At 35.6% G+C, this 25256-nt stretch overlaps 11 protein-coding genes across 11 annotated transcripts; 9 read left to right on the top strand and 2 right to left on the bottom strand.

The window, feature by feature from the left end:
- The first annotated feature begins 105 nt into the window (after positions 1 to 105).
- On the top strand, positions 106 to 1541 carry MONOS_9090 (uncharacterized protein). The gene is made up of 4 exons (XM_067879553.1): positions 106 to 192; positions 247 to 412; positions 469 to 534; positions 584 to 1541. The coding sequence occupies exons 1-4, from the start codon at positions 124 to 126 to the stop codon at positions 886 to 888; spliced, it is 606 nt and encodes a 201-aa protein (XP_067728745.1). The 5' UTR covers positions 106 to 123; the 3' UTR covers positions 889 to 1541.
- On the bottom strand, positions 1252 to 3118 carry MONOS_9089 (putative O-acetyl-ADP-ribose deacetylase). The gene is made up of 2 exons (XM_067879552.1): positions 3053 to 3118; positions 1252 to 3004 (listed from the first exon to the last, which is right to left on the bottom strand). The coding sequence occupies exon 2, from the start codon at positions 2993 to 2995 to the stop codon at positions 1625 to 1627; it is 1371 nt and encodes a 456-aa protein (XP_067728744.1). The 5' UTR covers positions 2996 to 3004; positions 3053 to 3118; the 3' UTR covers positions 1252 to 1624.
- A 3339-nt stretch (positions 3119 to 6457) lies between these two features.
- Positions 6458 to 7560, top strand: MONOS_17460 (uncharacterized protein; the record flags this gene model as incomplete). Its single annotated transcript, XM_067870383.1, has 2 exons — positions 6458 to 6758; positions 6817 to 7560. Exons 1-2 carry the CDS (start codon positions 6537 to 6539, stop codon positions 7558 to 7560), a joined length of 966 nt encoding a protein of 321 aa, XP_067728743.1. The 5' UTR covers positions 6458 to 6536.
- Positions 7561 to 9098: 1538 nt separating this feature from the next.
- Positions 9099 to 10484, bottom strand: MONOS_7081 (uncharacterized protein; the record flags this gene model as incomplete). Its single annotated transcript, XM_067877379.1, has 3 exons — positions 10466 to 10484; positions 9901 to 10403; positions 9099 to 9842 (listed from the first exon to the last, which is right to left on the bottom strand). The coding sequence occupies exons 2-3, from the start codon at positions 10048 to 10050 to the stop codon at positions 9099 to 9101; spliced, it is 894 nt and encodes a 297-aa protein (XP_067728742.1). The 5' UTR covers positions 10051 to 10403; positions 10466 to 10484.
- Positions 10485 to 15863: 5379 nt separating this feature from the next.
- Positions 15864 to 17231, top strand: MONOS_7080 (putative reverse transcriptase; the record flags this gene model as incomplete). The annotated part of the gene is made up of 1 exon (XM_067877378.1): positions 15864 to 17231. One exon carries the CDS (start codon positions 15864 to 15866, stop codon positions 17229 to 17231), a length of 1368 nt encoding a protein of 455 aa, XP_067728741.1.
- A 281-nt stretch (positions 17232 to 17512) lies between these two features.
- MONOS_7079 (uncharacterized protein) lies at positions 17513 to 19145 on the top strand (the record flags this gene model as incomplete). The annotated part of the gene is made up of 2 exons (XM_067877376.1): positions 17513 to 18665; positions 18907 to 19145. The coding sequence occupies 2 exons, from the start codon at positions 17513 to 17515 to the stop codon at positions 19143 to 19145; spliced, it is 1392 nt and encodes a 463-aa protein (XP_067728740.1).
- An 81-nt stretch (positions 19146 to 19226) lies between these two features.
- Positions 19227 to 19595, top strand: MONOS_7078 (uncharacterized protein; the record flags this gene model as incomplete). The annotated part of the gene is made up of 1 exon (XM_067877375.1): positions 19227 to 19595. The coding sequence occupies one exon, from the start codon at positions 19227 to 19229 to the stop codon at positions 19593 to 19595; it is 369 nt and encodes a 122-aa protein (XP_067728739.1).
- Positions 19596 to 21326: 1731 nt separating this feature from the next.
- MONOS_7077 (uncharacterized protein) lies at positions 21327 to 22141 on the top strand (the record flags this gene model as incomplete). The annotated part of the gene is made up of 2 exons (XM_067877374.1): positions 21327 to 21459; positions 21579 to 22141. 2 exons carry the CDS (start codon positions 21327 to 21329, stop codon positions 22139 to 22141), a joined length of 696 nt encoding a protein of 231 aa, XP_067728738.1.
- A 42-nt stretch (positions 22142 to 22183) lies between these two features.
- On the top strand, positions 22184 to 23322 carry MONOS_7076 (uncharacterized protein; the record flags this gene model as incomplete). The annotated part of the gene is made up of 2 exons (XM_067877373.1): positions 22184 to 22271; positions 22445 to 23322. The coding sequence occupies 2 exons, from the start codon at positions 22184 to 22186 to the stop codon at positions 23320 to 23322; spliced, it is 966 nt and encodes a 321-aa protein (XP_067728737.1).
- Positions 23323 to 23450: 128 nt separating this feature from the next.
- MONOS_7075 (uncharacterized protein) lies at positions 23451 to 23915 on the top strand (the record flags this gene model as incomplete). Its single annotated transcript, XM_067877372.1, has 1 exon — positions 23451 to 23915. One exon carries the CDS (start codon positions 23451 to 23453, stop codon positions 23913 to 23915), a length of 465 nt encoding a protein of 154 aa, XP_067728736.1.
- Positions 23916 to 23949: 34 nt separating this feature from the next.
- Positions 23950 to 24882, top strand: MONOS_7074 (uncharacterized protein; the record flags this gene model as incomplete). The annotated part of the gene is made up of 1 exon (XM_067877371.1): positions 23950 to 24882. One exon carries the CDS (start codon positions 23950 to 23952, stop codon positions 24880 to 24882), a length of 933 nt encoding a protein of 310 aa, XP_067728735.1.
- Between the last annotated feature and the right edge of the window lie 374 nt (positions 24883 to 25256).

Here is a 25256-nt window from a genome sequence, read left to right as displayed (position 1 = left end):
ATTTTTGATCATAATGTTTCAACATGAATAATTATCACATTAAGGTTGAAAATGAAGCGAATGAAAAATTTCGAAAATCAATCGTTTATTAATTATAATGGGTTTATTACTGAATAAGAGAATATGGAAAAAGTGAATGATAGAAAGTCTTTTGTGCATGGAATATTTTACTGCTTTTTAGTGATAATGATGGTAAGGAAATATTGGATTATATTTTGCATAAATTTTATTTTCTCGTGTTTTCAGGTCTTGTCTTTGATAAACACATTTAGTTGTTTAAAACCACAAAATTTGTGCGTTACATTTTTCGGATTTATCGCACTGCTACAACACGATTTTGTTTTGTTATTTTTATTTCTCTTTGTAAATTCCGTTACGTGGTGGGTGGATGTTATCTTGTTGATAATTCAAGGTTAGAAAAAACTAAATTGAAAATCCTGACGATTTTGCTGTACATTACCATTTTAGATAAATACAATATGAAGTTCAGATTTTTCTTTATTGCTCTTTCGGTTTTGCTAATAATATGCAAACGTTTGACATCTTTAAAACTCCTATATTTTTTATGCATTTCTTTTTTCAGTTATTGTTGAATTGCTCGGAATTGCTGTGGAAATCATACAGTTTAAGGAAGTTAATGGAAAATGCGTAATACCATATCCTTTGAGGAGTAAAGATCAAACAAATAACCCCAGTCCCATTGAGGAAACAAGCATTGAAAATGATTCAAATCCAAGCATTTCGCTCGAAAATTTGCCAACTTCATCCGAAAGTGTAAACGTTGTTAACGCAGAACTGTCTCCTTCATTTAATCAGAATAATAATCAACTTTGTGTTGGATTTCAGATTCCAGTTGGGTTACCTTCTCCAAAAATGGAATACAGGTAATAACTGAAGATTTTTGTTTTCTATTTTTAAGTGAAAATTTTTTAACGAAAAGTGTGATATTCATTAATTTGAGTGCATTTTTTAAATTCTTTTCTCCCTTCCTTTTCTTTTCGCTTTTTCGTTTTTCTTTTTTGTTATCTTTGATTGTGCTATTTATTCATCATTAAATTTTCTGTTTGTAATTTTGATTGGCTTCGTGGTTTTTAAAATATGTTTCATTATTTTTTAATTCACAGTTTTATTTATCCAGAAATTTGTGGTTCTTATTTTTGAATGCATTGTGATATATTGAGGCTTTCAGTAATCTATTTTTCATTTGCTTTGTGCTGTTTTTATTTTCAAATTTTTAAGAAATTATTCTTCTTTTGTTCATTTTTGTATGTTTCTTTTTTGATTTAGAATTAGTTTCTTTTTTTTCTTTATTCAGCAGAAAAGAAAGATTTATGCTTTCTTTCATTTTTTATCATTGAGAAATTTCAAGTGAGAAATGCTAACTGTTGAATTTATATTTTTAATTACAAAAACATTGCTGCAAATGAAATTTCTTCACATTGAATTTATTGTCTTTGGTTTTTTTCTTTTTTTTTTTTTGAAAGTTAATTTTTAAATGTGAAATGAAATAAAAATAACAATTTTTGAATTCTAATCTATAAGTTAAAGAGACGTGAATAAAAAATGCATCAGCATTTAATTCATTTCATCAAATTACACAAACACATTTCCCAAGCAACAACAATCACCAAGTTTTTCTGTGAAAGAATGAAGTAATTGTCCTGTTACCTTTGGACGAGTGACCTCCAGAATGAAAGTTGTCATCATCTTCTTCATCTTCTTCATCTTCTTCATCATTCTTTTTGTGATGTTGCTTCTTCTTTGCAGCAAATCCATTTCTTCTCAGCGTCGCTTCCTTCTCAAACACATTTTGATAAGCTTGCCATTCAGATCTGGTAAATACTACAAACACAATATCTGTTAGAGAAGAAGACGCTTCTTTTGTTTTGCTTGAAGAAGAAAAATCAGACTTAGAATCAGAATCAGAAGAAGAAGATGATGATGACTTTGCATCATCTGATGAAGAAGATGTTGATGGAGAAGAAGAAGACACAGAAGTGCTGTAAGGAGAAGAAGAAGATGATGATGACGCTTGCGGTTGTGGTGATGGTGATGATGAATTGCTCTTCTCATCACATTTTTCTTCTTTTTCATTTTCTTTCATTTTGACTTCATCATCAATCATTTCCCCTTTCCTTTCCTTTTCTCTGGGATCTTCTTCCATTCTGGTGACTTGATGCTTTTCTTTCATTCGTCTGAGATGCAGTTTAACTTCCTCGAGCGCAAGGGGCGCTGCTTCTTCCACTGGATATCCGTATACACCACACGAAATACAGCAAAATGCAACACTCTTTATTTGGTATTCTTCGCACAAGGATAAGCAACTGCGATAGCATTGCCTCAGCTTCTCTGGACGTGTTCGGCCTTTCCAGTCCAAAACTGGTCCTACTGTGTGAATAACAGCTTTTGAAGGAAGATGATATCCTTTAGTTATAATTGCTTCTCCCACATCGCATTCTTCGTGCGTTGAACATTCCCTTCGAAGATCAAATCCAGCATTGCTGTGGATAGCTCCATCAACTCCACCTCCTCCGAGAAGAGATGAATTTGCAGCGTTAACGATAGCATCAACGGATAAATCAACAACACTTCCTCTCCATAAAATGATTCTTGTTGAATCTTCAACAATTGTGAGGTTTGGAAGAAGTTCTTTGAGTGATTTCCCTCTGTCATTTTTACGAGGTTGTTTAAGATATTCTTTTAATGGCATTTCGAACAGCTTTTTATCCTCTAAAGAATCAAAAGGCTCAGAAAGATAACGAAGGCTTAATGTTTGGCGATATGTAAGCTTTTTTGATGGCTTTTGCTCCAATTGTGGTTGTTCCGAGTTGCTTTCATCATCAGAAAATTCGTCTGCAATTTGAGTATTATCACAGCATTCAGCATTTGAAACTTCGGCTTGTTGTTTGTCTTCATTGTTAGCTTTTTCGCATTTCACAAATTCCATTTCTTTTTGAGATCCATTCTCATCTGATGATAAACCTATACAATCCATAAGTTCCCTCTTTCCAAAATAATCTTATATATATTGTAAAACAGATAAATAGGAAACCTTAAACTTCTTCAAAATGCCAAAAATACTTATTTTCACACAATTTCCTTCGAAACAAATAAAATTAAGGTCCACTTGTATTTTTTTATAAAACAAACAGAAATTTCAAGATTTTTAAATATTAATATAATTTCTGTTAAAAGATGAAAAAACCTTTTGTCAACTCTTCAGCTCATGGTTAAAATACCAAAGCAAAAACACTCATTTTAAATTTTAAAAGAAAAAAACATATCAAGAAGTTTAATTATTTTCTTTTGAATATCAATCGTTATCAATCAATTGTATGTTTGTGCTAAATGATATCCAGTTCTTTTTTGTCAATCAAATTTAAAAACAAAGCAGTGTTTAAACGGTTTTGGTTTTACGCTCAGTTCATGAAGTGGTTATCTCAAAGATTGCGAAATATTTGAAAAAATGAATAAATAATATGATTGCTTAAAAATCTCTGAACTGTCATTGAAAGATAAAGAGCTAAAAAATTTCAACAGAATTTTGGTAGAAAATGATATGAATCTCTAAACTCAAATCTTTGTACCAAATTAACAAAGATTTAAAATAGAGAGAACGCTTTCAGATAATCAAAAATTCAAAAAATAAATAAAATAAAATAATGATCAATCCAGAACAAACAAATAATTTTAATGAATAAATCTTAAAAATCCAAAACCTGAAAAAAAAAGGTAATTGCAAAAATTGATAAGAAGAAAAAAATAATCTAAAAAGAGTAAAGCACATTATAAAATCAACATTTCAATGAACATCTCATTATGAAGAAAAACATACTAGCCAATAAATAAAAATATATTAATCAGCAAATTTGAACATAACAATACAAATTTGAAAAAAAAATACTTATCAAGGAAAAAAAAGCAACAATAAGGATCATGAATTCTTTTAAATAAATAAAAAATAAAAAGTGATAAAATAAAACAAAACAAAAAACAAATTAAAATAAAATAAAACCAAAACCAAAACCAAAACCAAAATCAAAATCAAAATCAAAATCAAAATCAAAATCAAAATCAAAATCAAAATCAAAATCAAAATCAAAATCAAAATCAAAATCAAAATCAAAATCAAAATCAAAATCAAAATCAAAATCAAAATCAAAATCAAAATCAAAATCAAAATCAAAATCAAAAATAATGGAAAATACGAATAAGCCTCAACAAAGAATCAGCCAAACAGGAAGAAAGAAAGACAGTAAGAAAGTAAGAAAACAGAAAAAAAAGCATTTCCAATGCAACATCCAAAACATAAAGTAAATTACAACAATGAATGCTTTGAATAACAGCAATTTGAAAGTGAAACAATAAAATACATATTAAAATAATAAATGCAGCAAAAAATCGATTAGAAATGTGATCCTTAAAAAGAAGTACAAATTTCTGTTTACCCTCTGCAATTATCATCAAAATCATTCACACTTGTAAATGCAACTATTATGCATATGCCCATTGCCCCTCCGGCTTCAGCTTATGCGAAGATAGATTTTAATGACAATGCATTCTCATTTTGCACACCCCATTCAAGTTTCCAAAAAGAACTAACAAAAGACTTCTTGTAAAATGATCCCTCGTTCTTCGAAGAAAAAAATTTATTTTCATCTTTCATTGTTTTTTCATTCTACGTTCAAATTCAAACATTTATTGCCAAGTAATACGAACATTAGGATTGCTCAACAATCTTATTCGTCATAAGACTTTCCAGCTGCTTCGTCAGAACAAATAAAGTACTCTTTTCCCAGATGTTCATCTGCCTTTTCGTTGAAATCACTTCCTCTATAGAAATCGCATTGCGAAATAAGAATTCTCCGTTCATGCAAATATTCAGCACAATCAACCGTAACGTTCCAGTCCAAGAAATCTAACGTTGTAATCTCAAACTGATTTATAGAAGATGGCGGATAACCGAACAAGTTTTCCCAATCACTATTTTTATACGGAGTATCCGTGCTTGCCTTATGTGCAAGTAAAATGCACGTAAGAAACATTGTCTGCAAAGAATTCCAAAATAAATACACAAAAGACGAGCATTTGTAGTGATTGGCACAGATTCTGCGAAACAATGCAATTCCTTGGTAAATTTCTGTTGCAAGGATGTGACAATAACTTCGAAGAATTTTGAGAATTCGTATAATAATTGTGCTTGTGCTCTTTCTGAAAGTTCCATTTTCCAGTGAAATCAAAGGTGAAGCCTTCTGTTTATTTTCATACCTTCTCAGAGGGTAATCATATCCAAATTCAGAGATTATGTCTTGAACGTGTTTCGGAAAATTTGATGCTTGACAAATATTGCAGTAATATATTGATTGATTAGACATAGTGTTTGCCCGAAAGAAATTTGCCGTAAATTGCAAGCTCTCTGCAGCAATGTCTGCAACGTGATAGCTTGTGCAATAAATAAAATTCTCCGAAACAGTAAGTTCATCGATTCTATCAAAAAGATCTGAGCAAGGAGTTAATTGTGAAAAATGAGAAGGATCTTCTTGTGCTTCTTCTTGTGCTTCTTTAATTTCTCTACAATCGCTTGAATCAGATATTGCAGAAACGCACATGCGATTAGCTATTTTTGACTTTTTTTGAAAAGAAAAATTCTTGATGAATAATGATCAGCATCCCACAACAATTTATTTGCAATGTGCATCAAGTCATAATACAAACAGAACACATATTTCAAAAATGATATAGTTGGCAGATTTTGTGAATAATAGGTGTAACTTTCACAAAATTCAAACTTTTTCATTGTTTTTAATACGATTGTAATTTATTTTTTTTTCAGTGATAAAAGGATCATATTTTTTGTGGAAAACTTTGCTTTTTGTAAAAAAAAATTTATATGTGATTTTGAAATAATCGATTAATTTTTTAATATTTTTATTTCGCAATTTTTCTTGAAAAACAACAAAAAAAAATAGATTCTGGGTTGTATCTCTTTAAATTTCTTAGAGGAAAATGTTAACAAAAGAGATGACAGTTTGACTTTATATATTTTTCCTTTTGTTTTGCGTTTTTATGTATTATGCATTTTTTTCTTTCCGAACAATTTCTCTTTTGATGATAATAATTGATATAACATTGTTTTCTGGCTTCGATGCATTTTCAAAATTGAAGGTGGCATATAACACAAAAAAGTTTACTGGTCCGCAATTATTGAAACATCTTTGTTCTTATTAATAAGTAGTTTTCGTTTGTTTATTTTTTTATATGAAAGAATTATTATCTGAACTGGAAGATTGCAATGAAGAGGGATAAAAACAAAAGATTGAAGAAATGATTGAGATAATGGACGTCATGGAAAAGAATGAGCTAAAGTCTGTTGATACAACAGAATTGTTCAACAAAATTCATAAAATGATTGATGAAAAAAAATGTTTATGGAAAATGAATTGTTGCTGCTGAAACGCATTGAATATTGCGCTGTGCTGAAGAAAATATGGATTCTGCATTTTGAAGAATCTTTGTTGAACGAAAGATTTGAGAAGATGATGGAAGAAGAGGAAAAGAAAGAAAAAGAAAAGAGAGATGAAAATCTTCTTGTAGATCTTTGTGATAGCTATCTTTTGAATAATTTCAGATTTTCTTCGAAATTGATATCAATCAGTTTTCCTTTTCTTCTGAAAGTTGCCTTGAAGAAAGATGAAAACGAAGAAACGCAAAAAGAAGTGGAGATGGCTTTGCTGGCTTTAAGCAATATTGATAATTATGTAAGAGCATTTCTATTTCATTTTTGATATTGTTGTTATTTTTCTTATTTCTGATTAGAAAGTGGAACAAAAAGTGTATTTGAACGAGATAACTGAAATCATCGAATATCACCAGGATCATCGTAACCTCACTCGCCTTGCATACCAGTCTGCTTGGATGTTTTTGATATTCAGACTTTGGGAAGATAAAAGTTTGAAAGATGTTGTTGTGAATGAATTGAATTTTGCAAGAGAGGCAACAAAAGAATTGAAAGAGCTGACAAAGTGTGTGAATTGGAAGAGAGAGAAGGAAGCGGAGAAAGAGGAAAAAGAAAAGAAAGAAGAAATTGCTTTATTGAGATGGCTGCGAATAACGGAGTTTTTCTTTCGTTTCTGCGAATTGCGGAATGAAGAATTTTTTGGGCTTTTCCGTTGCGTGGTTCAAATATATCGAGCTTCAATGGAGAATCACAGAGATATTTTTTTCATGTGCATTTTGTTTGCAAGAACAGCAGGGGAAAATGAAAATGTGAAAATTGACGGCATTTTGAGTGTCGGAGCTGTTGATGTATTTTTGTGGGAACTTCATCGGAAGACATTAAGTAACGAAAATATGTATAATGTTTTGGAATTTTTTAAATCTATTTCAGCTCGTTTGAGAGAAAAGAAGGGGGAGGATGAAATGGAAGAAGCGAAAAGAAAGGCAATCAAAATGGAGATATTTGAGAAGTTGGAAGAAGAAGGGTACGAAGATATGATCACAAGCCTTCATGAAGCATTTCGTTTCTTTATTGAAAAAAATATTGTATTTATTTATCTTTGAATGTATTTGGTTTTAATGTGAACGTTTGAGAAAATGAAATGCATTTCGGTTTGTCACTAAAAACTATTATCTTTTTCTTTATTGTTCATTTAGCGATACAACAAATAATTGAGTTATTTTGTAAAATAACGACTTTAATTCACAACTTCGAAATTTTTCAACAAATATTCAAAAAATAATATAAAATATAAAAAGAAAATTAAAATAAATTAAATAAAAAAATCTTTCAAACAAAGATTGAACACAAAATAGAATAAATGAGATGAGTTACACAGAAGGATAAAAAAGGAAGCTGTTCAATGAAAAAGCACATGTTCAAAAAAATTGTGATTTTAATCAAATTGAGACAATAGAAATTTCTCAATTTTCAAAAATGAAAATCGTCTTTGAACAAATCAGAAAAAATAAAGGTGAAAAAAAATGAAATAAATAAGAAATGAAAGAAATATTAACAAAAAATAAGCTTCATTGCAATAACAATGAAGAGCTTCTCAAAGAAAATCTGCTGATGTTTCAATGAGAAAATCAGGCATAAAAATTATTATGTGAAGTCAAGGTTTTCTTAAAGAAATGAGGAATTAATCAAAGAAGATAAGCATCACAATTTCTCAAAAAGAAAATGAGAGATAATAACAAGAAAAGAAGAAGAAGAAGAAGAAAAAGGAAATTCGAAATTTTTAATTTTAAGAACAAAACTAATAACAACGTTTTATTATGTGGGAGTTAATTTTTGACATCATATTTTTTCATTCATTATTTTCAATTGGAAAAATATTTTCGAATGTTTGGAAATGAACACCGAAAAGTGAACAGGTCTATTCAAGAGATTATCGTCTTTATTTCAGCTTTCACATTTGTTTTTTAAAAAGTCGTGATGAATTCGGCATTTGAATTTAAATTTACTTTAAAAAAACAAACAATCTTCGAAAAATCAGCAATCCGAAAAAAGTTATGATTTCAAAAATAATCACCCATGTTTAATCAGAATTTCGTGCTTAAGATTATACTTCATCCGCTTTGTGTCTTTTTCGATATAAATTCATTTCTTTCTTCATTTTCTTTCCTTTTCTTCGTTTCTTTTCATTAAACCTTTCCATTTCTGTCGAATTCTTCTTCCATGCTCAGAAAAAAGTCTTTTCTTCATATCTTTCGTAAGTTTTCTTTCTTTCTTTCTTTCTCTCTCTCTCCCTCTCTCTTTCTTTCTCTTTCTTTCTTTCTTTCTATCTTTCACTCACTCACTCGCTCGCTCGCTCGCTCGCTCACTCCCTCCCTCCCTCCTTCCCTCCCTCTTTTTCTTTCTCTCTTTCTCTCTCTCTCTCTTCTCTTCTCTTTTTCTTTTCTTTTCTTCGTTTTTATTAAGTTGCTTAATTCCATTTAAAAGAAAAAAAATATTAATAATTACTCTGAAAAAAACTTCGAATAATTGCTTGTTTTCGATTTTGTGAAACGATTTTTAAAAAAGAAAAAGATAATAGTTTTTAGTGACAAACCGAAATGCATTTCATTTTCTCAAACGTTCACATTAAAACCAAATACATTCAAAGATAAATAAATACAATATTTTTTTCAATAAAGAAACGAAATGCTTCATGAAGGCTTGTGATCATATCTTCGTACCCTTCTTCTTCCAACTTCTCAAATATCTCCATTTTGATTGCCTTTCTTTTCGCTTCTTCCATTTCATCCTCCCCCTTCTTTTCTCTCAAACGAGCTGAAATAGATTTAAAAAATTCCAAAACATTATACATATTTTCGTTACTTAATGTCTTCCGATGAAGTTCCCACAAAAATACATCAACAGCTCCGACACTCAAAATGCCGTCAATTTTCACATTTTCATTTTCCCCTGCTGTTCTTGCAAACAAAATGCACATGAAAAAAATATCTCTGTGATTCTCCATTGAAGCTCGATATATTTGAACCACGCAACGGAAAAGCCCAAAAAATTCTTCATTCCGCAATTCGCAGAAACGAAAGAAAAACTCCGTTATTCGCAGCCATCTCAATAAAGCAATTTCTTCTTTCTTTTCTTTTTCCTCTTTCTCCGCTTCCTTCTCTCTCTTCCAATTCACACACTTTGTCAGCTCTTTCAATTCTTTTGTTGCCTCTCTTGCAAAATTCAATTCATTCACAACAACATCTTTCAAACTTTTATCTTCCCAAAGTCTGAATATCAAAAACATCCAAGCAGACTGGTATGCAAGGCGAGTGAGGTTACGATGATCCTGGTGATATTCGATGATTTCAGTTATCTCGTTCAAATACACTTTTTGTTCCACTTTCTAATCAGAAATAAGAAAAATAACAACAATATCAAAAATGAAATAGAAATGCTCTTACATAATTATCAATATTGCTTAAAGCCAGCAAAGCCATCTCCACTTCTTTTTGCGTTTCTTCGTTTTCATCTTTGTTCAAAGCTACCTTTAGAACGCAAGGAAGGCAAATTGAAAGCAATTCGTCTGAAATATATCTGGAGCACAACATCATGCAGCATTCGCAAAGATCAACCAGAAACTTTTCATTTTTTCAATCATTTTTCTTATTTTCATCAACAATCATCTCTTCAAATTTTTCACTCAACGTTGATGTATTAAAGTTATGAATCCAAATGTCTTTGAATTCTTTGTAATATCCCAAGTTCTTCAGCAACAGAACTGCATTTTCCATTGATATTATCTTTTTTTCAATCATTTTGTTAATAATATTGCATGTTTCTAGCTGCCCCATCATAAGAACATATTTGAATTCATCTTTATCCATCTCTTCCAGCACTTCATTCATTTCAACAATTTTCGCTTTCTGTTCATCTTCATTGCAATCTTCAAGCTCTGAAAACAATTCTTCAATAAAAAAGGAAAGAACCACAATTACCAGGAATTCAAATGCAACAACGAATGCACACCAGTGAACTTTTTTGTATTGCACATCTTCTGCATTTTTTTAAACATTTTATTCACAAAACAATAAAATTTTTATCATTCACATTGAACAAGCATTTGTTTGGATTGATGACATCAACGAACAACAAAATCTCAAAATAGTCATTAATAATGTCGTGTTCACACCATTATTTATCGTCTTGGCACTGTTGGAAAGTGATTGTTAAGAAAAAAATGTTCAACTTAATTCGGTTTGTTGCTATGGTATTAATGATCGAATTATTCATTTCTGAATTGGAATATCAATCAGCAAAATGAGTGTTGATGAATGAATTAATCTTGCAGAATTACAAACATAATTTCCCGTGGAAAAAAAGGACAATGACGGTAACGCAACATTTTTGAAATTCAATCTGATGATTTTTGTCAATTGGATGGCCAAGGGGAATGCAGCAATTTCATCAATTACACAAAAAGACATAATGTATGTAATTTATATTGTTCTATTGATTGTGAAGATATTTCCATTTGTATCCTTTCCAAAGTGCAGGAATATGAGTTATTGTTGAAATGGCCAATCTCCGCTTTGTGGAGCAATACGATGAGAATGGAGCAGATTATTATATAGCCATTGGGAAATAAATGGAGTTACGGAAGATACATGATTTTCATAATTTTTATTTGGAACAAGAGATGAAAACAAATTCAACTGATGTTTTATTGAATGAAGACAAATGAGGATGGAATTCTGTGAAGGACAAAATCTGCACAAAATGATATGGCATTTTGGAATATAATGCAAAAGAGCGGTTTTTGGCAAGGAAAGTGGCTGGCAATATCGAGGGAAGGATATTTATCATATGAAAGGCAATAAATCAACGATAAAAGGAGGGCCCTAAAATATCCGTTTAATTTATAATGGTTTCCTGTTTCTCGGACTGCACCAGACAGACATGGAAGGCTGCGAAATTCTGTTTCTGATTCCGCTTTTGCTTCAAAAGAAAGGAGAAACGCCAACGACGAGACATCCAATTGTTGAATATTTGTTGGCAGTCGAACAACATTCAGGCTAATCGCTTTTGGATTTTATTCTTCGAAGGGACAGACATTTTGAGCAAGCAAGGAGATTATTATTCGAAGTTTGCTTTCTTTGTCGCCACATACAATGAAAGAGAATTTGATGGTTTTTGTTTTCATCGTTTGTTTTTCAACAAAGTTGTTGTTTCGCTCAGCTTCTGTATTTGTGCATGGACCATTGAATTTTGTGCGTTGAGCATCAGAGAATGCATTTCAGATGCATTGTCATCTGCATCATGAACACTGATGAATGAAGGCCAACTTTTTCTATCATTCTTCCTCCTCGCTGTTGAAGCACAGCCAACTCACTCTCTTCGTTTTCATCAGGCATTATCTTCCTCATCCAAAATCTCGTTTTCATTTGATGCCTTTTAATCACACAGTCCGAAGAATCATATCATTCAAACACGGAAAAATGAAAATTTTTATCTTCCTTACCGGCTCCATATCGTTTATTTGTTGCGTTAATTCTTCTTTTTCTTCCACTTCTTCTTTTCTTTTTCCCATCACCATCAGTTCAATAGCTGCAGGCAACAGAACCACATCTTCCATCCTCAACCACGTTTCCTCCAATTCCTCCCCCACAATATCTCCAACTTCACACATCGTCACTTCGTCTTCAAACTCCACAATCGCACGCCTCGATTGGTGCAACAGCAATACCAGTTGCACTATTGCCAACTGAAGCAGCGACAGATCAATCAGATCGAAGAACGAAAGAAATGCTATTCACGTACTCCACCTCAAATATCCTCTCCTTCTTTGACTGCGCTCCCACAGAGGATGTTTGAGACGAAAGCGGCGCTGTCAGCGGAACTGAAAGGAACATAAAAAAATTCCATATGTCTCGCCAAATAATTCCACCACCGCGTTTGAGGATACAGAAGCATCAACAGCAACAGCGAAATACACTGTTCATTCACCACGTCAGCCTCAGGAAGCACAATTTGTAGCCACCTCTCAACATCATCCATTTTTGTTAATGATAAGTTTGTTGCATCCCTGGCTGAAGAATGTGAAAAACGGATTGCAGAAGCTGTTAGCGATGATGATGATGATGACTGTTCATCCTCTGTCACCTTCTCCACTCCACTTCCACGTTGCATAAATTGCGATGAAGCAGATGAAGAAAGCTGTGGTGTTGAACAAAATCGAAAACCGCTACACTTCGATGTCAACAAGAAGCTTTTTCAGATACATCATCACTTCTTCTGGCAGCTTTATCAGAAGATCAAGTACAACATAAGCATTTTGATCACAAATGTCAATTAGCTGTGAGTTTTCGCAGTGTTCGATGGAATTGAATAGATGGATCGGAGTTGCTTTTAGACAAAGAATTGAAGCGAAAATAGGAGGAGGAGGGAGAAGAAGAAAAGGATGATTGCGTTTGTGATGATGAAGCCTTGCGAGGCAGATGAGGAGTCTGTAGAATATTAGAAAATGTCTTTTGAAGATTTGTCTGCATCTGGAGCTGAGGTTGAATCTGAATCAGATTATGGTGCTTGTGAAAATATTTGAAAACAGAAGAAATCAAGAAAAACATTTGACCGGAGTATTTTGTGGAGGAAAACGAGCAATGTTCATTTGAAAAATTTCGAAAACTGATTGAAAAAATGTCCTGAAGGTTTGCAATTTTTAATGATATTTTTGAATTGTTATTTTTTTATTCAGTGAATTTTCAAAAAATAATGAGGAATCAGATTTATTCGAAGAAGAAAGAAGGAGATGAAATAAATTTGCCACAGCAGAGAAAGTTAAGCACAATTTCTTAGAACTTTAACATGGATGGTGAATGATGAACTGGTTTTATCGGGTCCATTCATTTTTTGTTTGCAATCCCACCCAAACAAGCTGAAAAGAGGGAGAAGAAAAGGATAAAAGCACACATTGTTTCGTGCTCAGCTGAATCAACAAGGAATATTGCGGAAATTCGTCTTTTGAAGGTTTTAGATGGCCAGCGTTATTTCTTCTGATTACACTCCAATCACAGCTGAAATATTTCAATGGTCAATGATTATTTCAAGCAGCTTGCCAAATTCTTCACAAATGGAACCATGAATTTTGGAAAAGCTTCTTTAACAAAGTTTTCAGCTGGAAGTACCACTGAAAACTGTCAATTTGACTCAGTTTCAACATTAGACACACCAACAGAGCAAAATTTTTTGTCAACGTCATCATCTTCTTCAAGAAAATACAATCTTTTTCTTCAGTTTCCACAAGCATGGGAGGTGCAAGGGATGATTCAAATGGAATTGGTTCGGTTGCACAAAATGAAAAAAAGCACTTGAATCACAGAACGGCAAAAGAGATAAATGTGATGATGGGGAATATGAAGAGAAAGAAGATAGAAGAGAGATTGCAAGTTAACCGAAGAAGAATCTGGATATTTGCGATTGAAAAGTGACAAAAGAACGACCATTTACCAAAAGAAATCTTCTTTTTTCTTCATAAGGTTTTGATTTCTTTTCTTCAGAGAACTGTAATCATATGAAACAAGGAAAAACAAGGGAAGAAGCAAAAGAAACACAAAACCACTGAAAGGAGCAGAGAAGAGACTTTTCAAGTTGATGAATGAGAAAGGACTCACTGATTTTTGTCTCATAAAAATTGATGAACAGACAAATCATTTGAAAAAGAGGAAAATGAAAGTCATTTTATGTCTCTCTCTCTCTCTCTCTCTTTTTCTCTTCATTTCATCGAAATGAAGCGAGACAAAAATAAAAATTTAAATACACTCAAATGATTATTTTCAATTTCACGAAATGATAAAAATAAAAATAAATATTTTGTGTCATAAAATTCGAGGAATTTCATTTCCTCAAACATTCACAAAATAATCAGAAATTTTCAACGATGGTCCACAATTATATCGTATGTTAAAAATCTTTAAAGTTTCATGAAAGCTGGTGATGATACCTTCGTATCCTTCTTCTTCCATCTTTTCAAAGACTTTCTTTTTCGTTGACTTTCTTTCCTCTTCTTCCATTTTATTATCCGTCTTTTCGTTCAATCTTTCTGAAACACTCAAAAAGAAATGCAAGTTTTCTCTTGCCATTTTATTTTTCAATGTTCGTTGCTGCATTTCTTCCAAAATAGCATAAACTGCTCCTCCTTTCAACAAATCTACAACTTTCGCATCTCTATTTTCTGCTGCATATCTCAAGGAGAAAATGCATTGATTGCTAATTACTCCATTATTCCCTTTTGCTGCTCGATATACCTGAACAATGCTATTGATTAGCCCTTCATTTTCTTCATTCCACAATCGACAAGTGAGAAAATAAATCTACAATGTTTCGAGCCATCTCCTAATTATCAGCACTTCTTTCGCTTCTTCTTTGTTCATTTTCTCTTCTTTCTTCTTCCAATCCATATTTCTTGTTAGCTCTTCCAGTTCTCTTACTGCTTCTCTTCCAAAATGCAGCTCATTCACAATCACCTCTTCTACATTCTCATCGTAAAATAATCTGTCTATCAAAAAACTCCAAGCAGATTGATAGGCCAGATGCGTAAGATTTCTGTGTTTCTGTTGATGTTCGATGATTTTTGTAATTTCTTTCAAATATAGTTCTCGTTCGATTAACTAATTAGAAAAAAGAAAAATATGAAAAATAAGAAAAGCAATCAAAACGCAAGCATTTTGATTAACAAGAAAACATTCATTCACTTTCTTCTCTTTGATCTGAGAGTATCACTTAAGGGTCAGTCACGGCGAATCTGAAAAAAGTATGCTCCCAAGCTCTCCACTCAGCACTGGACCCGCGTTGAATTCTGCCACATCAATGATGTCAGATGGACCTCCGGGAGAGATGTTTTCAAGTTCTATTTCTCATTCCAGTTCTGATTTTCCCAACAGATCCCGGGAGCTTCAGAAGCTAAAGAAAGCCATGGCGAGGATAGTTTGCTGCTGGAAAATAGTTTTAAAACAATATTTCTCAGAGATCCGGATTGCAGCTTATATGATATGGATTTACCAGATAGATATTTAGAAGATCTTATTATTGACCTGAAGGAAGATGATTTAAATCCATTTCTGCCAAAGGCTCCTCCTACAGCTTCTAGAACAGATAATTGGATGAATGATGCATAGGATAAGGCAGGCGAGCGAACAGAAGCATTTCTATATCCAGCCATTAAAATCCTGCTTTACACACACGCGAAATAAAAAGAAAAAGATGACGAAAAAGGATCGATTGCAGATACAATTATATAAGTTTCAAAAGCTCTGAAGGAAGCAAGATCTGTAAGAATTCAAGGAAGATTCGGCTTTAGGTCAGCTGCACAGATGAAGGAGAGCTCAGCTACCAGTCTTTAAATATAAATACAATCAAACTTTCTAGAAGAATGGAGAAAAACAGAAAAGAGTCAACAATACAAGCTGTAAACAACTCGCTGGCCTGTGAGAAGAAGTTCGATAAGAGCCAGAACAATTCCAACCTGAAGATCAGTAAGCCACAGATTTTTTCAAGCAGCTCCCCGGTTGTCAAGACAACAAAACCAAATCCGGCTGCGACCAAAAGCTTCAGGTTTCGCTTCAAGAAGACAATCAGGGGAGCGAAAATTCCAATAGAAGATACGAACAGCATTCTACAGCCCGCAGAAGTCCGACAAGAGGCAATGGTTGGAGGAAGAACTTGTTTATTTCGAGAAGAATGGGAAAAAATTGGAGGAGCACGAATTATTGGGAAAGGAGTAATCCCTGTATGGAGGAGCAAAGCCGCGAAGGAATCACTCAAGAAAACAGGAGCATTCAACCCTTTGGAGCATCAGAGTCAAGAAGCCCAACAAGCCTTTTTAGAGATGATCAAGAAGCAACTGGAAACAAATATCATCAAGCCGATTCAGGAGAAGGATGTGAAGCATTTGAATCCAGTGTTTGTAATCAGAAAGAAAGACGGTGGCTGGAGGCAAATCGTGGATTGCCGAAGACTCAACAATGCAATCAAGACGATTTATTACAAGCAAGAAGACATCAGAACATTGGAGAAAATCATTCAAGATAAGGATTACGCAGTCACGTTGGACTTGAGCCAAGCTTATTATCTTATAAAAGACAGCGAAGAATTATCGCCATTCCTTTCATTCGTTTTCAAAGGAAAATATTACGCTTTCCACGGAATGCCTTTCGGATTCAAAGATGCGCCTCGAACGTTCACAAAAGTGATGAGGAAAGTCCTAAAATACATGAGGGAGGAATGGAAGGTGAGAGCCATTGCATACCTGGACGATATTGTTCTTCTTCATCAAGACCCGCAGGAACTCAATATTTTAGTGGAGAAAACCATTTCGATGTTTAACAAATTGGGACTGTTGGTCAATTCGGAAAAATGTCATTTAATTCCAAGTCAGCAGTTCAAATTTTTGGGCTTCCAATGGGATACCGATCAGTTTGTGGTACAGATAGAGGAATCGAAGAAAACCGAGCTGATGAAAGAGTGCAAGAAATGGAGAAGGATTGCCCAGAACAACAGAGTTGTTTCGATAAAGAAGTTTGCCTCATTGATAGGGAAACTGAATGCAACCAGATTCCTGCATCAAGAGGCCTCCCTGAATTTGTCACAAATGTACAAACTCCAAAACAAAGCTTTGAGTCTGAATGGATGGAAAGGAAAACTGCGCGTGAATGCATCGATAACAAATTGCCTCATGAAGTGGAGCGAAAGGCTGAAAGAGAACCAACCAATAATATTGATTCCAGTGCTTCAACAATAAGCTATTCTAACAGCAAATTCGTTAGGGTTCTCCATTGGCACAACACTAAAAGTTAACAATCAAATGCTGGACTTTCACAAACCTCTTCCCCCTTCAATCAGAAACCAAAGTTCAAATTGCAGAGAGCTATTCGCAATAAATCAAGCCATCGCGCATTTCTCAAATTCCATTCGAAATCAAGAAAAAAGAAATCAACTTATTCGATCAGACAACACAACAGCAGTTAAAAATCTGAATCAATAGGGAGATGGTCAGAATCTCAGAACCATTCTGAAAAAAATATGGAATCAAACTCAAGCGCTGAAAGTTGTTGTGAAAGCTCATCATATTCCCGGAAAGAGAAACGTCAGAGCAGATGGCCTATCGAGATTGGCAAAAGGAGGAGATTACGAAGTCGAACAAGAAGCACTCGAAGAGATCACCAATCAGCTTCAGATGCACATCACACTCGATGCGTTCGCAACAAAAGAAAACACAAAAGCAACGAGATGGTGCGGACCAGGAAGCAATTTAAGTCAAGACGGGTTACAAATTTCTTGGAAAAACGAGACAGTTCTTGCGCATCCACCGGTTCCTTTGATTCCAGCAGTGATCCGAAAAGCAGCGATGGAGAAAGCTCGAGTTCTTCTTCTTCTTCCATATTGGAAAGGTCAGATATGGGAACCTCTGCTGAACAACACAAATCACATCTCTTGGACATGGAGGAGAAAGGAGGAGATAATCAGGGAAGGAAGATGGATGAAGCTAATGAATGCAACGCTTCCTCCAGGGAGACTGAGGATATGCGCAATCAATCCATAACCGAAAAGGGAGAATCGTGGTGGAACGAGATTTTAGCATCAAGAAGCATGTCACGTGAACTTGCCGAAGAGTGCAAAAACAGCGTCGCTAGTGTAACATGGATGAAATGCACTTATGGTTTCACACATTTCAAAGACGGATGGGATCAGTTGAAATTCAAAGACATCCCTTCTAAATTTCAGATTTGGCAAAAAAGATGCTTGGATGTGTTTGTCGCCTTGAAAAACAACGGAATGAAAGCTTCTTCTTTGAGAATTGTCAGATCTGCCATTTCCTTCCTAACATCAGTATTATACGGAAAATCACTTGGGGAGAACACCTTGATTTCAATCCTGTTTAGATCATTCAGGAGATCGGAATGCAGAAAGAAAAAGAGACAAGATGATATGTGGAACCCTCAACAACTATTCATGTATATAGAAACGATTGGAAAGAACGAAAATTTATCATTCTCACAGCTAACGAAGAAAACAATTTGTTTGTGTATGATGTTCTCTGCGTTCCGCTTTACAGAACTGGAAAGAATTAATCTCAAGGAATCAGAAATAAATAAGCAATCAATTAACCTGAATGCATCACTAAAAACTGGACTTGAAAGAAGCAACATTGTCATCCCTTTCCTCAGCAAGGAAAGTTTGATATGGGTTATTCTTTTTGAAAAGTCGCAAATGTTTAATTTTCAAATTATTCAAAATTTTCATATTTTACTTATATTTATGTAAACATACACCAAACTTCTCCAATATAAAATCTATTTCTGGATAATGCCATTTCAAACATTCTTGAGGAGATTCGTGAGTGAAAGCAGATATTTGAGCAAAATATGAAAATTTTGATTAATTTATAAATTTAACATTTGCGACTTTTCAAAAAGAATTACCCATATGTCCAGCAATAGCCGTTAAAGATCTATGGGATCGAGTGAAAATTCACAATCCTGCTTCCAATAAACTACTTCTGAGCTCTTCAACATATGATCCAATGAAGGCCCGAGCAATTCGAAAAGCAGCCAGCGAAATGATGAAAGATGCAAGAATCCCTTCGAACTGCAGCCCATACACATTGAAACATGCTTCAATATCAGCCTTAACAATGGCGGGAACTCCAGTCTAACAGGTGGCAAAATTTGCAAGATTATCCCCCAGAAGCAACACTGTGATAAAGCATTATTTCAAATCCAACATATCAAACAAGATGGCACAGATAATTTCATCGAATCAGGAGACAAAGAAAGCAATTCAACAGCCTTCCACAATTCCTCCATCCACATCCACATCAGACGAAAAGGATTCCATTGTTCCCATCAATCAACAATCACGTTTGCCAGAAGGCCATGAAACAGAGAAAGCAAGAGAAAAGATCTCACAACAAGACCGCATTGAAGAACCAGATGATAATGAGTTTCAATCTATCCACGAAAAGCAATCAAATACCACGAACATTGAAAACGAGAAAGACGAAAATGAAATCATCGAAGAAAAATGCATCCAGTTTATTATTCGAACAAGATCACAGAGACGAAAAGAAATGATGGAAAGAGAAAATTCAGAAAGCAATCCATAACTCCCAATTTCTACAAACTCTCAGATCGAAGAGAAGAAAGTGAATGAATGTTTTCTTGTTAATCAAAATGCTTGCGTTTTGATTGAAAAAGAAAATATGAAATTCACTTTCTTCTCTTCGATCTGAGAGTATCACTTAAGGGTCAGTCACCCAAGCGAATCTGGTTTAAAAAAGTGAAGCGAGGAAAAAGCGGATAAGAATACAAATTGCGCTTGAAGAGAAAAAGGTGAAATGTGTTTCAAAATGGGTTTTGGTCTGGTATTGTATTTGGAACTTATTTAAAACTTAATTTACAGGGTGGGAGTGAAGACGCGGTGGGTGAAGAGAAGAAAGTGAATTTCATATTTTCTTTTTCAATAAAAACATCAAAAAGGAAATATAAATGTTAATACACAAAATTTAATATTGCTCAATGATAGCAAAGCAATTTCCACTTCTTTTTGAATTTCCTCGCTTTCTTCTTTCTTCAAAGAAACTTTCAAAAGACAGGGCACACAGATTGAAAGTGATTCATCTGAAATACAGTTAAAGCATAATATCAAAAAGCATTCACAAAGATCAACCAGCAGATTTTCATCCTCTCCATCTCCTTTTTCATATTTGTAAAATATTATCTTCTCAAATCTTGCTTTCAGCAAAGAATATTCAAAGCTTTAAATCCGTATATTTTTCAATGCGATGAAATGCCCAATGCGCTTCAGCAAATATAAAGCATTTTCCATTGACATTTTTTTTTCTTCAATCATTTTGGATATTTTGTCGAATAGTTTTGTTGTGAAAACTGACATGAATTCATAATAATCCATTTCTTCAACTATTTCATTCATTTCTTCAATCTTCTGCTTCTTCTCATCTTCAGCGTGATCTTCCAGTTTAGAAAACAATTCTTCAAAAAAACAAAGAAAAACATATTACAAGAAACCTTTTAAATTCAACAACGAGCACAAACCATTAAACCTTTCAGTTCCGCTCGTTATCTGCATTTTTGAAAAGCGTTGCATTCAGAAAGCAATGAAATTTCGCCATTTGATTTGAGTTCAGATATCATTTGATTGAAGAAATTGGTGCAAAATAAAAACTCAAAACAACCACGAAAATATAAGTTGTTATACCATTCTGTGTTGTTAGTGATATTTGCCAAGGCGTTACAAACAAAGAAAGAAAGAAAAAACGATAAATCTTTTTTCGTGTTTGCAGTAATGGATATACAGATCATCAGATTTGAAAAAACAAATATTCATTGTTAAAATGAGAGAACGGTGAGCGAATATTTTCTGTGGAATGGACGATATTATTTTGAGAGGCTGCACGAGACAGCGAAGGAGGGACATCGTCGATGGAATTGGGGGAGAAGATTTTTATGAAAAACATCATTGAAGGAAATTCAACATTTTTTTAAAAATCGAAATATTTGCATGTATGCATTTTTTATCGTTCCTGTTTGCTTAGAAGATGCTTTTATAAACCATCTTTTCAGAGTGCAAGAATCTGATAAATTATATAAATGGTAATTTCTTTGTTTTTCTGAGGAGAATATCAGAAGAGAGCTGGATGGCTAGAAACAATCATTCGAATGAGGATTGCATGTTTTTCGCATTCAGTTGGGAGAGGGGAAGAAAACAAATTCGATTTCAAAGTATTTGGTTGAGAATGAAAAGAAGAATGCCAGCAAATGGACATCACTTGAAAAGTTAAAATACCGAATTATTTTTTCCTGTGGAAAAAAAGTGGATGACAATATCGAAAGCGGGATATTTGTGGGGAATAAAGGATGATGGAGAAAGGAGCACAGGGAAACAATGGAAAAGGAGAATGGCAGCATCAGTGATTGGGCAATCCTCTGCATTTGCGACAGAAAGGACAGGCGTGAACTTTTGACGGAATTTTTATAATCAATGCAAAACTAATAATTTTTATGTATTTTTTAAAATCATTTTTCCATCCCAAAAAACATCATTTTTTTTTATATTGAGCGTCATTCAGAGAGAAATTTTATTTCAAGCAGCATTTTTTCAAATCGTGCGGTTTCTTCTCCTTCTTCTCCTTCTTCTCCTTCTCCTCCTTCTCCTCCTTCTCCTCCTTCTCCTCCTTCTCCTCCTTCTCCTCCTTCTCCTCCTTCTCCTTCTCCTCCTCCTTCTCCTCCTTCTCCTCCTTCTCCTTCTCCTTCTCCTTCTCCTTCTCCTTCTTCATCATCATTATCTTCTTCTTCTTCTGCTACTGCAGCTTCTGCTTCTTCTTCTTCAGATGACCAATCAGTACAACGAAAGCTCGCCCAATCACAGAAATCGCCCAGGACACTCAACAACCACTGCACCCCACAAACACAAATAGCTCCATCTTGTGCCCGAATCTCTTATCTCCCACACTCAGCCGTCTATCCACCCAATTTAGAAGGCTTTCTGGTTGTTTCCTTCGGAAACACGTCAGAACTGAACCAGCACTGCATATCATTGCTGAACATATTCTTCTGCGAAGAGCAGCCGAAGCTAGGCCTGCTGTTCCTGAAGATTGAGCCGATTTCTTTCGCTCAAGCAAAAGAATACTAATTAGTGGATTCTCAGGGCTGCACAATGTATCTTTTGGGAAGGATGGCTTTAACTTTGCGGAAGAAAGGGATGGATACTGTTTATGGGACAGATATAGACACAGTGGTTGAACGGATGAACAAGACAACAAGTCTGGTCATAAACATCAACAAAGAAGACTGCACACGCATGCACAGCAAGCTGTCGCTGTTCAGACGTGAAGCGAATGTGATCTGCATACGGAAGATGAACCAGATCCTCACACAGATTTCATCGAACTTGCTCAACCCGTTTTTCTCGATGATCATCCCCACGCTTGTGTAGGAGGATGCGATACATCAGCTGGCAACCACTGCATCTTTCAGGCAAATGGCACAGACAGCGAAAAAGGCAGCAGCAGCAGGATAAGTTGCAGTGGCAGCAGCGGAGGAGGAGGAAGTGGTGGCGGTGGGTATGGCACAACTGTCTTGCCTGCCTCTTCTCCGCTTCTATCTTCATTTGCACAAACTTTTCCGTTTTCCAGTGCAGCTGGGCAGATAAATGTACCAGATCACCCCGCCTCTTCTGGTTCAATGCCTGATTCTGCGCAGGTTCAATGTGTAAAGACGAAATCGATCAGGCAGGCGATTGTGAATGCGCTGGCAAACATCTACAGACAAGCAGTGAACTTGTCACAGACACACAGTTCGAAGAGCACGACGTGGGGGTTCACATGGAGAGACACGATATATGGCTCATTCTTCATAGAGAACTGTTCAAACTCAGCGTTTGTGGAGTTTGTGGACTACTACTGCCGGGAGTTGGCATACAGCATCCCAGCTATGCAACAGCAGATTGCGTCGTGTGGGTCGACAATTTTGATCATTGAGCAGCTCCAGACACACACAAACCTCCTCCAGCAGCGCGTGTCCCAGACGCAGACTTCACTGCAGAACCAGAATGCAATTAATCTCTTGGAGCAGAGAGATTCGTTGATCAAAAGGACGATTGAAACAACACAGAGGCAGATGGATGAACTGAGTGCAGAACTGGAGAGGATCGAGGAGATGTTACATTTTGAGTCACTTGGGCAGCCGTCAATGGAGGTGCAGCTGCTAATAGGCGCTGTGAAGCAGTCGATGGATACCATCCAGCCTGTCACCCCCACCATCACCACCACTTTCCGTGCGTCGGTTCCGCGCGGCTGCTATCCCGCTGGCTGAAGAACCTGTTCTTCGTGGTGATCCACTCAGCGACGTTTGACAAGGTGGATAGGAGGCAGTATGAGCTGTCGTATTCGCTTGTGATCAAAAAGAGCAGGAGGGAGAAGTATCCTGACCTGATTGGGCAGATGGAGAACGAAAGGGCGCAGATCCGGAGGCACATCACAATCATCGCAAAGAGCAGGTGTGCGACAGAAGAGGTGGTTCAGAGGGAAAAGACGATTCTCATTCGTGCAGAAGAGCTGTTTTTTTCTCTGAACAAGCTTCTTGAGAGCCTTTTTGCTGGCTTGTCTTCGCTCAATCATCAGATGCGCACAGTGCCGGGGGATGCGATGTTCACGTGTTGTGTGTATGTGCTCACAAACCGCTTCAACCTGCAGATAAAGACGCTGTTTTTGAGGGACTATGTTATCCGCGAGATCAGAAAGAACCACATCCCACTCTCAAGACAACCGGACCCGCTCACATTCATCGTGACTTCTTCATTCGACTACACTTGCTACATCAAAAGTAACTTATTTGCGAACCCAATGGCAGAAAGACACAGAATGTCGACGCTGAGGCTGATCCCAGTGCTGGAGAGAGAACATTAGGGAGATGCCATTAGCGAGAAAAGCTTCGAAATCGATGCAGAGACTGCGCTGCGCCTGGAAAGCACGTCGTCTGCGAAGCAGCTGTCAGATATCAGCATCATCAACAGCAGCATCGGAAGCGGAAGTGGAAGCAACAGCTTCTATGCAGCTCGTTTCTTCTTCTCATTCTCCAGCCATCGCCTGCTTTCCCAGCATCACCACCACTAGCAGCCAGACATCTGAAATTGTGATCCTTCCACAATCATATTCATCTTCCTCTTCCTCCTCTTCTTTCTCTTCCTCATCATCTTCTTCTTCTACTTCATCCTGCTTCTGCGACACTCGCTCCACAGCAACAGCTGCATCTTCTCGTTTTATCTACCGGCTGCGTTCCTTTATGAGCATCATCCATCAGCAGAAGCTGGTTGCCTTGACATTATCTGCGCCTCTTGTTGAAGAATCCACACCTGCATCGAAGCGCTTTATTGACTGCTACGATGGACACCCAACCGTCGATGCACGCTCCACAAATAAGATCTTGAACAACGAGAGAATAGGAGGAGGAGATGGTGGTTGTGATAGTAGTGAAAGTGGTAGTGGACAGGTTATTCGCAGTCCAGTGCGAATCTTTCAGCCTCCAGCAACTTCTCTGAGCGTATCACATCTAACAGCTTGTCTTATGATTACGACTACGCATCACCCAGCCAGAAGCTGTTTTATGTGTCTGAAATGCCTAGAAAGACATCTCTTGCAGGCGCGGCTAGTCAATATTCAGTGCAGAACAGCTTGTCTGTCTCTTCTGATCCCTTTGGCAACGCTGCTGATCGCTCTGCATCATCGTCGAATGCTTCTTCTTCGGATGTCACTTCCTCTGCTTCTGGTTCTTCTTCTTCTTCTTCCACTTTGCATTCCCCTCCTTCCCATCAATCTTCTTCATTTATTCATTCGTTTGCTCTTCCTCATAGTCAATTCCAAACCGCCACAGTAGTTTCTTCTTCATCTGCTGCATTATCCAATTCTCCTTTTTCCTGCACCTTTTATTCTCCACCTCCTTTCCGCTCACTAATTCTCGCTCCCCTCAGCTTTATCCTTCACATCTTTTATTGTCTTCAGACATTCACTCTTTTTCTCCCACTCCTCGTCTTTCTCAGCCACCTCATCTGCAACTTTAGCCTCCGATTCATTCACATTTTTCTTCCTCGTCTCATTCTGCGTCATCTGCTTCTTCCTCTTTCTTCTGTTTATTTCCATTCACATCCTGAACTGGCTTCACTCAGCATCTTCGGTGTGCTTCTTTCTCGCGCTTATCAGGCTATTCCTTCTGTGAAGACTGTAATTCCACATTCTACAACTTACAACAAC

Source organism: Monocercomonoides exilis (genome assembly GCF_001643675.1).
Source record: "Monocercomonoides exilis strain PA203 chromosome Unknown scaffold18-1597598, whole genome shotgun sequence".
Lineage (NCBI taxonomy): Eukaryota > Preaxostyla > Oxymonadida > Polymastigidae > Monocercomonoides > Monocercomonoides exilis.
This window is presented reverse-complemented; position numbering and strand designations above follow the sequence as displayed.